General features: G+C 32.5%; 2 protein-coding genes and 1 long non-coding RNA gene across 3 annotated transcripts in view; 2 read left to right on the forward strand and 1 right to left on the reverse strand.

Moving 5' to 3' along the window:
• The window catches only part of LOC105459358 (39S ribosomal protein L2, mitochondrial), a 1,936-nt gene extending 811 nt beyond the window's left edge, over positions 1 to 1,125 (forward strand). Inside the window, exon 2 of the mRNA XM_011705306.1 lies at positions 379 to 1,125. Coding sequence (XP_011703608.1) covers positions 379 to 1,058 — 680 coding nt within the window. The 3' untranslated portion in view covers positions 1,059 to 1,125. The remainder of the gene's footprint in view (positions 1 to 378) is intronic.
• LOC105459357 (sideroflexin-1) lies at positions 1,112 to 4,703 on the reverse strand. The gene is made up of 4 exons (XM_011705305.1): positions 4,153 to 4,703; positions 3,096 to 3,272; positions 2,323 to 2,711; positions 1,112 to 1,976 (listed from the first exon to the last, which is right to left on the reverse strand). The coding sequence occupies exons 1-4, from the start codon at positions 4,338 to 4,340 to the stop codon at positions 1,732 to 1,734; spliced, it is 999 nt and encodes a 332-aa protein (XP_011703607.1). The 5' UTR covers positions 4,341 to 4,703; the 3' UTR covers positions 1,112 to 1,731.
• Positions 4,704 to 5,452: 749 nt separating this feature from the next.
• On the forward strand, positions 5,453 to 8,557 carry LOC105459360. Its single transcript, XR_975673.1, has 2 exons — positions 5,453 to 6,428; positions 8,333 to 8,557. It is a non-coding gene; the product is annotated as an uncharacterized LOC105459360 (long non-coding RNA).
• Positions 8,558 to 12,799: the final 4,242 nt, after the last annotated feature.

A 12,799-nucleotide genomic window follows, 5' to 3' on the forward strand; every position in this document is an offset into this window, starting at 1 on the left:
TGTATTTTACTACTGTCAAATTTATTGTAGTGCACAGTAAAATTTTCCTAAATACTATATTGTCCCACAATTAACATGATTTGCAGGGTAAATTAAAAAAAAATTCTCTCCGTGTACGTATAATTTTTATTAATTTGTTTTATAAGATTTATAGATAGAGTAGTCATTTATATGATAATCGTTGTATTAGAAAGGGTATTAATTTTTTAATTAATCTTCGTTCAATATCGGTACCTTTGGTTAAAATAAATATTTTGTTCAAAAATATGTCGTTTATTATACTTCGTGCCGAAATATCTCATTTGAAGCTAGATGTAGCCGTCATTATAAATAAAAATTCGTGAAAATGAAGAAAAATGAATCGCTTTTATGAAACAGGCAGACTAGTAGCCAAGGGTATCGGGGGTGGCATAAAGCACAAGTATCATTGGATCAAGTGGATCAGGGATGGACCTAAGGATCTTAACGAACCGCCGAAAGAAGAAAAAGTCTTAGATGTCTTTAAGGACGGTTGTAGAACGAGTAATGTCGCGTTGATTGGTAGCAGTCGCGAACTCAAATATATTTTAGCTACGGAAAATATGAAACCGGGCGACATAATACGTACCCATCAGGGAATACCGCGTAATCATGTGAGACCTTCGGAGGGAGATGCTTATCCTCTCGGCGCTTTACCCAACGGGACCTTCGTTCATTGTGTAGAAAAATATCCGGGATTAGGCGGGTTCCTAATTCACGCTGCTGGTACCTTCGGAACAATAATGAAGCAAGACGGGGATCGCGTGGTAGTACAGATGCCTAGTAAGAAGCTTTTTAGCCTCCACGAGACGTGTATGGCTACGGTTGGTCGATTGTCAAATATCGAACACGATTCCACGCCAATTGGTAGCGCGCAGAAAAATCGGGAATTGGGAAATCGACCAAGGAGCGGTTTATGGCAACGCAAAACTGGTAGATTCGGTCGTAAAATCAAACCGCCTCCTCGGGTACAACGTGTTGGCGATAAAAAACGAGCAGCTCCCGAAATGCTTGTTTTGAATAGTCCTCACAATGCTTAAACTATCTCACGAATAAATTGCAGTAATAAGTTAAGATATGTAATAAACACTGGTTTCGAACATTCAACTTTGAATTTTATTGTCTTCGTTACCTTTTCTCACTCAACAAGAAAAAACAGAGATCTCTTAAATTCTAAGATATTTGTTATACGTATACAGGCCAAAAATTGAGAGATATGTATGCATTTGTTTTTGGACGTATATAGCTAATTGTAAGAGGCTTGTTTCCGAATCGTAAGCAGCATGTCCAGTATTTGGAAAATCTAAAATTCTCAGAGATTTTTTGCTTGGGAATATTAAGATATTTCATCACTATTTTAAAAAATTAATGAAATTTTTGAAAAATTTTATATAAAAATTTAAATTGAACTTAACAAAGAAAATCAGAGAATTTGTTAAGATTCTTTCTTTTTCAAGATTTGAATAGACGCTCTAGTACATTGGTTTCTGTAAATTTTTATCTCACGATCACACATGAACGTCGATTATTTATAGAACTACAAGTACTAACAATAACAATCGTTTCCGCAATCATTGGAAGTGATAATTTGTGATAATATTTGCCCTTTTAAATGTTTTATTCGGGAATGTCTCGTGTACCTGAGTTTAAAAAGTAGGCCATGTTCTTGGAACGGTAAAAATATAAGTACTGCGCTGTTCTCTGTCCCGTCGTTTAAAGACCCTTATTGTAGTATACGGTCTCCAGATTGGTATCGTGTGATCTTATTTGATCTCGTATGTCGGGTTCCAGTTGATTTATCGAAATAGGCACCCGTTGTGCGAAAAGAGCGCAACAAAGTGGCGTCGCGAAAGTGAGGCACACTCCGCAAATGAGAACTTGAATAGGTCCGGCAGCCCATTTTGCATTACGCAACAGCTTCCTTCGATCTAGGTAATTCATTACTATCGGCGCCAATACTGTAACAATAATAAAATTAAATGCTCTCCATTGCACCGTCTATAAATCTTCGTACATTTATATCGATTTTAAATTATTGTTTTAAAGGAGATACAATCTATTTAAACAACAATTATTTAAAATTATTTTAAAAAATAGTTAATATGTGATGATGATAATAATATAGTTATTTATGTAATTTTTGTTTACGAATAATATGCCATTGTACATACATCTGTAAAAATATGAATATAGAAAAAGACTACATTATTAAAGTTAGCGTTAATCGCAATATTAGCATAATCGGCTCTTAGCAATAATCTCGTGTAGAGACTTGATTAATGAAGTAAGTGCAAAGAAACCTACTCATGCTTGGAGAGGCCATAAGTATTCGCGATAATGTCACAGTTGCAATCGCCTGTTTCGCCGCCCGTTTACTGTGGCCGACTTTTGTGCCGTCCTCGGTTTGTAATTCAATACCATTTTGAAGTTCAGTGACTCTCATGAGAGGGATGTTGACGCAATTAGCTGCCGCAACTGCCGCCAGTGGCACTAATCGGCCTGCCAGCGGTGGTCCACGTTGAGCGAGACGGTTCAGGGTCAACGCTGTTATCACGGCACCTCCCGTAGCGCCGATGTAACTTTGCGCTAACGTTTCTGTTGGAATTGGACTCGAACCACTACGGTTCGTGTAATTCACTATGGCGTTGAACGACTGATTGATCCATTGCCAGAAAATTACAGCCGGCGTTGATCTACGAGATTTGCAAATAATGCAGCGCGATAATAATGCAGGCTTCCCCAACAATTGTTTGAGCAACAGCTAATCAGCAATCTCGCTAACGACTCCTTAAATGATAACAATTTCCCGAACGTTTCTTGATTTTTTGCGTTACTCGATATTGAGAAATAATTGTATTGGAATTTTATATTTATTTCTATTTAAAATTTTAACTGTTTCGAAAAATGTAAAATTCGAGAAGTATAATTATTGAAATATTATTGTACTCTAATATAGAGGTATAATATATTATATTTAATACTGTTTGCTTAACAAAGCATTTAAAGTCATAGTATTTAAGCGTTCTTATCACGTTATCGCAATAAATTTTTGTGCGTTGATAATTTCGATTACGTACTTGTAAAATGTCATCATACAGCCGGTTATCGTCATGTTCATGGGAACTTGCGCGCTCATACGGCCTATTAACAGCATTTTTTCGCCAGTATCAGGGTGGTAGGCGCTATCGTAAAGATATTTACATCTCCATAATTCATCTTCGGTGATTCCTTGTTTTTCTAGGCCCTCGCCCTGTCTGTGACGGTATTAAGATTACAGATTGCTATTTTACTACTTATAAATCGTAAATAAAAAATGCATTATATTAATATAACACATGCACACATTATATTGCTCGATATTCTTTGCATCGTGGTTTGGCATACAGAACCGACATAAAAATTCTATCTGTGCCTTTCGTAGGGGCAGAAGCCGCAACGAACACGTTTAATATCTATGTAAAGGAATCTTTAATTCATGCTGTGATATCGTCTAAGTCTAATACATAATTGATTAGAACGATTGCGATGCCTTAAGCGTTTGTGTCTTTTTAGAAGGAGTCAAAAAAGACTTGCAAAGTTTATGAACGGAACTTGTATTGCACATTGTTGAGATTGAGCTGGTATTGTAATATATATATACTATTATAACAAATAACAAATATAACAATGCATAACTAGTTATTGCAGAATAATCGAACATGATAAGAAACATTCTAAGTGGCCACTTGCGAGTCGCACGCGCAGTAATGTATTCATGACAGCTGATCGAAGGTGTCAGTACTACCTTTGAGAGACTCTCAACAATTTTTTATTTTCACACCATATCCAATTAAAAAATAAAACGAATATCCTCGAGTGTTCTTAAAACAGGACAGTTTTTTTTTACAGTAATTGCCAATCTTGAAAATTAAAATTATCCCATTGCTACGAAGTTGAAGTTTTTGACAGAGTCTCCTAGACCTTTAATTGGCATGAATTGGCTAGAATTAAGGCGTAAACAAAATGCTGTTGATATATAACATTAACACATATATTCACTACATGTGTAGTATGTTATATGACGTCATCGTGTCGATTCCGCATTCCAACTGAGCGAAAGGAAAAAAAAAATTAATTACAGCGACAGACAACTACCTGTATTTCGTGACGACAACACGTGCGTGTTCAAGCTGCTGGCTTGTGGCGAAGACATTGAGCGGATTCGTTACCGTCAAGAAGTGCAATGCCCTTCCTTGGTAAGTGCTCTGATCCCAATATGGTTTATCAATATCTATCTCCTTCGACGCGTTATTTTGTGCTCCGATTTCGTTTCTTCCCGACATCTTTTCTCTCCTAACGACCTTGGACTCTCTTGTGTATCCTCTTCCTCACCCACGTTCACCTGCTCCTCCCCACTGTCACGACGACGTGCTAGCGAATCGTCGCCTTTTCGTCACACCTACACATCTGCTGAAAGCCCGTCAGTCTCCAGAGAAACGACATACGTGACGTTTTACGACCGTTCACAAGACAAGCTGATCACTCAGCTCCCAGCCGACTGACTCGCTCCAGAGTCCAGCGGCTGATTCTCCTCTCTCTCTACCACGTTCCGCTTCCACACGCTCGGCGCCGTTTCCTCCTCTTCACTCCCCTCGTTCGAGCCGTCAACTATGTCGCTGGTGGCTTTGCCTTCGCCGACTCTCATCGATAAGGTTTGGTGCGTGCGCACAAACCATCTAGTAGTATCTACGTTTAGCGGATTTACCACGAGATGGTGGCACGCAGAGTAGTTTTACGTTAAATTGATGAAATATTGATATTAAATATTAATTTTATAAACATATGACATGAAAGAAACTGAATTATATTTGATAAAATATAAATTTGATGTAATGTACATATGTAATAAAAGGAAAAGACAAAGAAAAATTGTTAAATTAATCTTATAAATATTATCTCACAATTACATTGATATTATTTGATATTTTAAATTTCTTGCAAGAGTATAGTAATCCATCAAATTCCAATATTAAGTGAAAGAGGAACACGTAGCTAAAAATATAAAGCAGAAATCAAAATGTAAAATTACAAATTTTAAGTTCTTAATTTGTTAATTTCTGAATATAATATTATATTGCCGAACAAATTGTTTATCATGAACAGGGATAGTAACAATGGAACACCGGATATCTCATTGCGATATTTGCATAGGTCAAGTTCACGGTCTGGCATCTTATTATTTAATTGTAATTGCCATAAATATATATTTCCGATTTTCAAATATATAACACCTAAAAGTTGACAAGCATCTGATGAAATGTTAACTTTGTCACATTGAAAATATAATTATTTCAAAAAGAATTTATTTGCATGAGCTTATAATTTTATTACATATTATACACACATACTAAGGTAATATCAAGTTCATACATTTATTTTTATAAATATCATTACAAGATTATATAATATTTTTATTATGCACATAGATATCGCACAAACCGAATAAGCATTGTCACCGTGTGACTGTTTGATGTATTTACATTTTTAAGTAGCTCATTTGATTGTCAAATGAGCTTTCTGGGGTAAAAAAATTCACTTTCAAGGTGATAATACCGCTAAGTGACCTTACTAATTAATCACATAGTTGTGGTAATAAAGAAACTTTTTACTGCTACGGGTACCCTTTTAGAATAATAGGATCACGTTTCTATCTAATGTATGAACATATATTTTATACTTTACGAGGTTATATTAATGTTACTTTCTCCTAATTTAATCGGCCATTAATAATTAATAGCTCATATATGTCAAGTTTTATATGTCAACAAACATATATATCGTGTGTTTTATACGTATTATTAAAATAATAACTGGTATATAATGATTTATTTAATAAGGATAATTTTCATTTTATGAGCATTTTACACATCAGATTCTAATGCAATCTTTTAATAATTATGAAAGATAGTGATCTAATTATATAATATAGTGTAATTATATAATAATACATATAATAATACAATTACAAATATATTGCCAGATTGATGATATCTAATCTTATTAAAACTTACACCAACAATTTTATAAAACACATTACAAATAACAGCTTCTAAAACAAATTAATGTCTATTTTTCTTTCTATCTATGTAATTCCTTATCAAAGTTTTTGAAAAAAGATATATTCGTATGTATAAAAATCTACTTTACTGTGTAAGATGATATTCTATTTTACTTGCATTCTTCTTTCAGAATCAGTAAATATTATGGAATCGGTAATAAATGTTCCTATTATAGCTGTTCGAGAATTAAATACTACCATGTAAATATCTGACATCAATCTAGAAACCAATATTTTGCATTGAAGAACAAGAAAGGAGAATCTATGTCAAGTCTAACTATTATAAAATGAATAAAGCATAAGAAGATCAAATGTACAATGTGATATAATCTTTTAAATTATATAGAATTATGTCTAACTATTATCATGCAAATTTGGTGTTGATACGATAGTGACATTTTTTTCACTTGTTAGCGAGGGTAGTATGTCAATTGCTGATATCAATCACTAAGTTATGCGACTTTATATTGTATTTGATTGGCATATTTTTGATGCTATTTCAACGAATGCGCGATCATTCTCCAAGCTTTCTAAACCACTTAAGATATAAGGGTAATTTGACTTGATATAATTTTAATGGCACTATTTAGATTTATTATCCTTCTGTCTTTAGCTTAATTGTTTGATACTACTTTTGTCTGATATGTTTATTTTATTTTAATTCACAATTCCCAGAGCTACTTTCTGTACGCAATTGAAACATACGGAAAAAATTACTACGTTACAACAATATTCTCTTTGGAAAAGAATGTATGTGAATTTAATTTATATTGATATTACATTGAAAACATTAAGATATACCGATCAGTACAATTTTTACAACCATAGTTTTTAAGATAAATAACATTTGGTTAGAATATCTTCATATATGGTTGTCTCAATCGAAAGATAATTGTTATCTCTTTAATATGATTTGCAGAACAAATAGTGTGATTGAGAGATCTATATGATATAGTTGCATAATACTGACAGTTTAGTTCCAGTTGTAGTAGTATTATCTGTACACATATTGTCTCGCCAAGAACAAAATAAAATGTGTGCTACACATAAGTAATGAGTATGTGTGTGTTACAAGCAAGTGTATATTATATTTTAGTAGCGAATTACTGAACAATCTAACTAAGATATATGTAGCTTATCTTATAACTCGTTGTTAAAGAGTGGCATAATTAGAGATTGATAATCGATTAATTAAAAAAATGCACTATAAATTGAATTTTATCAATAGTCAACAAATACACTTTTAAATTTTTATAGATGTCTTATCAATATTAAGAGATAATTATAATAGAGATAATTCTACCGCAATATGTGATTTTCATACAAATAAAGATTGTAAGGCCGTGAGCACAATGAAAGAAATATTAGGAACAAGAATATGAATTTCAATCTATCAGAAACTATGTGGAATACATGATTTCTGTTAGGTTTTGATAGGTTAAAATTCTTACATATAGTCCTGTCTTTCTATATAATATTTGCATTATGCTCACGACCTAAGTGCCATCAGAGATAGGATAACATAAGATAGAATATATGATCGGATAACGTATACATAATTATGGTTACGGAAACAATACTTAGAGATAATCATTACAATTATAACATCCATACAGCAGCTACTCTCATTAAAATTGGGGTAAAATATAAGTCACTTCTAGAGTGTAGATGAACGAAAAAATAATTATGTTGTTGTAACAACCCTAATTTTTTCTCCGTACATAATTATGAGTCATCAAGCTTTAAATTATTATCACGTTGCGTATTAAGCTGGGATGTTTTATTGAAATTTTTGATACAATGCGGTAACAGTTTTTAATATTGCTTCATTATCATTTTATAATTAAAAAGTAATGTCTGTTAAAAAATGAGTTAGACGTGATTGCGAACGATGTTTTATTTTTTAGAGAATCGATTTGTGAGATAGATTGTGTGTATTGAACCGTATAATCCTATCAGCACTAATTAAATGCGGTGACCGCAATAAAATCGTCGGAACGCCAAAAAAACTTTTTACAAAATCAATGCATTTCATATTTAAAATGAGTTTCGCTAATTTATATTAAAATTATCGATAATGTTGATGGAAATTATATAAATTTTTATGTAATGTAATTTCCATGGCGTTAATTTTAATTGAGATGTATGCTGTGTATATGTGTGAAATGTACATATTAAAACATTGATCTAATCACATATGCCTAATCCGCTTTTCAGACTAAAAGACGAATCTACTAATTTTCTTGTAACAAAATGCAATTCAATGTCCGCACGGTTCTAATTTATCCAATGTATGTCACATGCCTTTTCACTGTGGAATGGAATGCAGAACGAGTGCACCAATATTTTATGAAGAGTATAAATATTAAGAAAAGACATTCATGAGAGATGGTTGTATGCCAACATATCAGAGACAGAATAAATAATTAATTTGTCACAAAATTATTTTACATACTTCATTTTTTATATTTTATAGGGGCTTGTTAGGACAGAATTTATTGTTAGGCCATCAAGATAAAATCTAGGAAAACGCTGAAAGAAATAATATTGTAGCGTTAATTGACCGGGTGATAATTTACGAAACAACGTTTAGTTAGCATCGGGTAAATTGTCTTTTGACACAATCATTGCGCTAATGCTCATTTTCTCTCCGTGTCACGTTTACTACCAGGATGATAATAACATAGACGCACTACTAGCCTACTTACATGTTTGAGTGTGGACCGAAAATGAAATGTATGAAGATGGAATGAAAATATGGAATGCAGAGTGGAGGGATTGCGGAAGGTTACAGAAGTACATATTTACTATGTTATCAAGATCTATTTATTTGTGGGCGCGCATGCACTATTTCAACCTTTAGATAAGTATCTCATCTCATGCGAAACGTAACAGGTTTTTCTACGTGCACACTCTATTGAAGGGGTTCAATGTTGCATTGAAATACCAGTTACCGATAAGAACATTTCTGACATATTGAATCCAGGTATCTGCATCTATAAATCAAAAATTAACATTAATTTACCGTTAAAATTTTAGAATATACTACTTTTTTTTTAATCGGATTTAACTTTTTTGATAAATTCTATTAAATTAAGGCATAACACTGGGATTATTTTACGTATGGAAATAATTTTTTCTCTATGAAACTTTACATGTAGACATAATTGCTAATTTATAATAAGAAATATTTTTATAATAAAAAATGCAATTACTTGAAGGATAGTAATTCTTTATATACAGTAGTAGATACATTTGACTTTTATGTATATCACTTTTTTCATATTTTATTTTTTTTTACTTCATTTTTGTATCATGTGCGCGGTGTATTTAAATTGTTGATATCAATATCTATGTCTGATTTCTCGTATTACTTTATCTATTATCGTGGATAATTGTTATTCTCGTGATCGTTGACAGCGATTTGCTTCATTTGATGATATATGATCTTGACACGATAATATCAGACAGAGCGTAATATGTAATACGTAATATGTATCTCTTCTTTTTGCAACCAAATATAGCTTTATGAACGTGCAATTTTATTGGCAATTAAACTAGGTGCGGTATTATGGATCTACGTTCTGTATTAGGGTTCAATAGCTTATGCTCGAAAAAAAATGTTATTACAGTGCTTACTACTCTTTCTAATACAAAAATTGTTCCACTTATATTTACGATTTTAATTGGCTCATCTTGAATACCGTAAACACCAATACACGCAGCAAATATGAATTTAGTGCACTTTACGAGGATGAGTTTCTAAACAGCTGCAATTGTGTCCTTTTTTATTCGCACCTAGAAAGATATTTTCTACGACAGTGGCACAGTTTCTATTTCAATAATTTCACGCGGTTATGATACCAGATGCTAAAAAAATTGAATGATTCTAATTTTTCTGTTACGAATAATGATGAGCGAATCTAGTTTGACCAGGTATTATGAAATTTATATTTACGCTATTTTCACCATGTATTAGAAAGCGTAATCAAGTTTCGGCAAATATTATGTGTTCGGCTAATATTATGTAACATTCTATTCTGTATATTATATCCTTTAAAGTTATTTGTTATGTACGAAATATTATATCTATTAAAACAAATCAAAGGATTGATTGTTGAGCGATTAAATCTTTTTTGAATCGATTTCATTGATGATGTGGAATGGCAGTTGATTGCATAAATTGAGTTGATTGATAAATCGAAAGTATAGATGCAATGACTTTATCTCCATATTCATAAGATGGAAAATGGATGTAGACGTCTACTGTTTATTTACAGAGAATATATCTTCTATAGCAAATAATTTCAAATATTAATAATTAATTTTATTCAATTTATAGGATAAAAAAAGAAAAGAATAGCGTTTAAAAAGATTGATTCCGAGTGATTAAATCTTCGAAATATTTAATAACACATAAGAAAATAAATTTTAGTTTCAACTATTAATGTGATGTCATTGTATGTTCTGAAAGTGATAATCGTAAATGCAGATTTCGATCAAAAATATAGATACGAAAAATACCTATACATCTTGATTTTCTGATTCGATCGTGAGAACTTGAGAATTCGGGGAAAAAGTCATCTTCTATTTATAATACGTATACGATTGCTGTGCGACAATTTGTGGTTTATGATCTCACAATGCTGATGACAGTCAAAGGCCTTAATCGATGGTCTTCTGGGTTAATTTGAGACATTTCTCCAGTCACGAACTGGCCATTGTAGGTAACTCCAAATACGTCTTCAGGAGAATTGCTGAGCTGAATGTGAATTAATATTAATATTCATTAATATTTATTGCATTGAAAATTATACGTGACACAATATGAATAGATAGATCAATTATATTTGCAATATAACTACTTTATCCGATATAAAATATGAAGAAATTTTTTGTTACGGAATTTGGCTTATAAAAATAATTTTTCTGCGAAAATATGTAAAAGTGATTCTATATTTATAAATATTTTATTTGGATTAACTTTCATCAATATTTTCAACAATTTTTCCACATTGTTTCAAATATTTTTTAGATATTTAAAACAATGCATTTTATTCAAATAAAAATGAGTATTTAACAATATCATTTATGTGCAAGCATTTGTCTGCCATTATTTATGTAACTGTGCACATAACAATCTTTATAAAATAGGCCATAAATGTCACAAAGCAACCGTAACTAAGTCACGTAAGATAAATCTCGCGCCTCCAAGGTAGATATTAACGATTGGTTGCGGCTTTTAACGTAGAGTAAAATAAATTGCTTGTAACATTATTGTAAACGTGTACCAGCATCAAGGTTAATATCTGCGAAGTCTCGTATGCTCCTGTCTTTTATTCATTTTTGATATTAGATCTTGATTATTGTAGTTACGAGGCTGTCGAAGTGATTTACTGATAATGCTAAAGTAAATAACTCACTTTATAACCGCAGAATCTCTGTTTGCAAACAGAGATGTATATGAAGAAATTGAATATATCATTTATTTTTAGAAAGATATAAATTATGGATAGCTGTTAAAATGGATAGCTATAATAACATATTTCGAACTGCAAATTCCTATTTGCATTTTATCGCGAAGATATGCAACACTGTTATTAATCTTTATAAAATCTTGATAAAATAATATATTTTCTGGAGAATTATACTTGGAATATATAAAGAAACATGTCTTTTTCTGTGAAAATTTTCTTAGATATCTCATACCTTTTCTAAACAACGATAAATTCTTTATATTGTACGCTTTAATAAATTGTCAATTAATTGTCAGCATTCAGTTAACAAAGTTCGATCTGTGATTGATGATATGTAATGCTTAAAGAGAATACTGATCTCGCAGTTTCTTGCGCTTCTCCCAAGAATCTCCTTTCCGGTCAGGAATGTGTAACAAGCTGGAATATCGAGATCGGTAATCGGTTGCAGCGATATTACCACTTCATATCCTGTCGACATATCCCGTACTGGGTCAACCGGGCAAAGGGGTAAACAGGTTATATTGCGAGCCACCAAGCGTGCGTTTCGCCCACTCGGCTCGCCTGTGGCGCGAAGTCTTCTTCTTGCCTTCGTAATCCTCGGTAAAGACGTCGATGAACGAGCAGGCCTCTTCGTTGTGCGTAAGTACTTACTGCGTTTTCGCATAGCTCCGTAACCGCGAGTGAAAGCACGCGCGCATATAGATATGTGCTCGACATACTCGAAGAATGGCACGTTTGTTATCCACTCCTCGCCATTGCAACCCCGTCAGTGCGTGTCGCGCGCGAAAAACGATCTTTTGGTGATGTTGCTCATGCACGTGCGATAGATCAAATTTCCAGGCCAGTGGAGTAAGTCGATGTCTTCCAGCTTTGCGTACAGCAAATATTTATCGCCAGGGTATAATGGGTTAACGAATTGCGTTTCTTTTGTGACTCGAAAAGAAAGTTTAGTAAGCGCTTCCGATTTTAAGAGTTAGTTTCCGCATTCACGTAGAAGTATCATTGATTGCATAGAAGCGTCTTTTATACATATTATGTATAAAAAGTAGAAATATTAATTACAATTTTGATTTACAATTTACAGGTTTTACGCTTGATGCGTATTTGAGGTTCTCTAATTTTTATCTTTCTATAAAGTAAGTTTTTTTATATGATAATACATTATCTATATAAGTTACCAAAATTTATAACGATTGTGAATTACTTA

This window comes from Wasmannia auropunctata, unplaced genomic scaffold (genome assembly GCF_000956235.1).
Source record: "Wasmannia auropunctata unplaced genomic scaffold, wasmannia.A_1.0 LD334196.1, whole genome shotgun sequence".
Taxonomy (NCBI): domain Eukaryota; kingdom Metazoa; phylum Arthropoda; class Insecta; order Hymenoptera; family Formicidae; genus Wasmannia; species Wasmannia auropunctata.

Excerpts from the sequence above, each read along its gene's own strand:
- LOC105459357 (XM_011705305.1), bottom strand. The coding sequence starts at position 4,340 with ATGTCGGGAAGAAACGAAATCGGAGCACAAAATAACGCGTCGAAGGAG. Across the intron at positions 3,273-4,152 it reads GTTGTCGTCACGAAATACAG|ACAGGGCGAGGGCCTAGAAA; the intron begins GTAGTTGTCTGT and ends ATACCGTCACAG. Across the intron at positions 1,977-2,322 it reads TATGGCCTCTCCAAGCATGA|TATTGGCGCCGATAGTAATG; the intron begins GTAGGTTTCTTT and ends TTATTGTTACAG.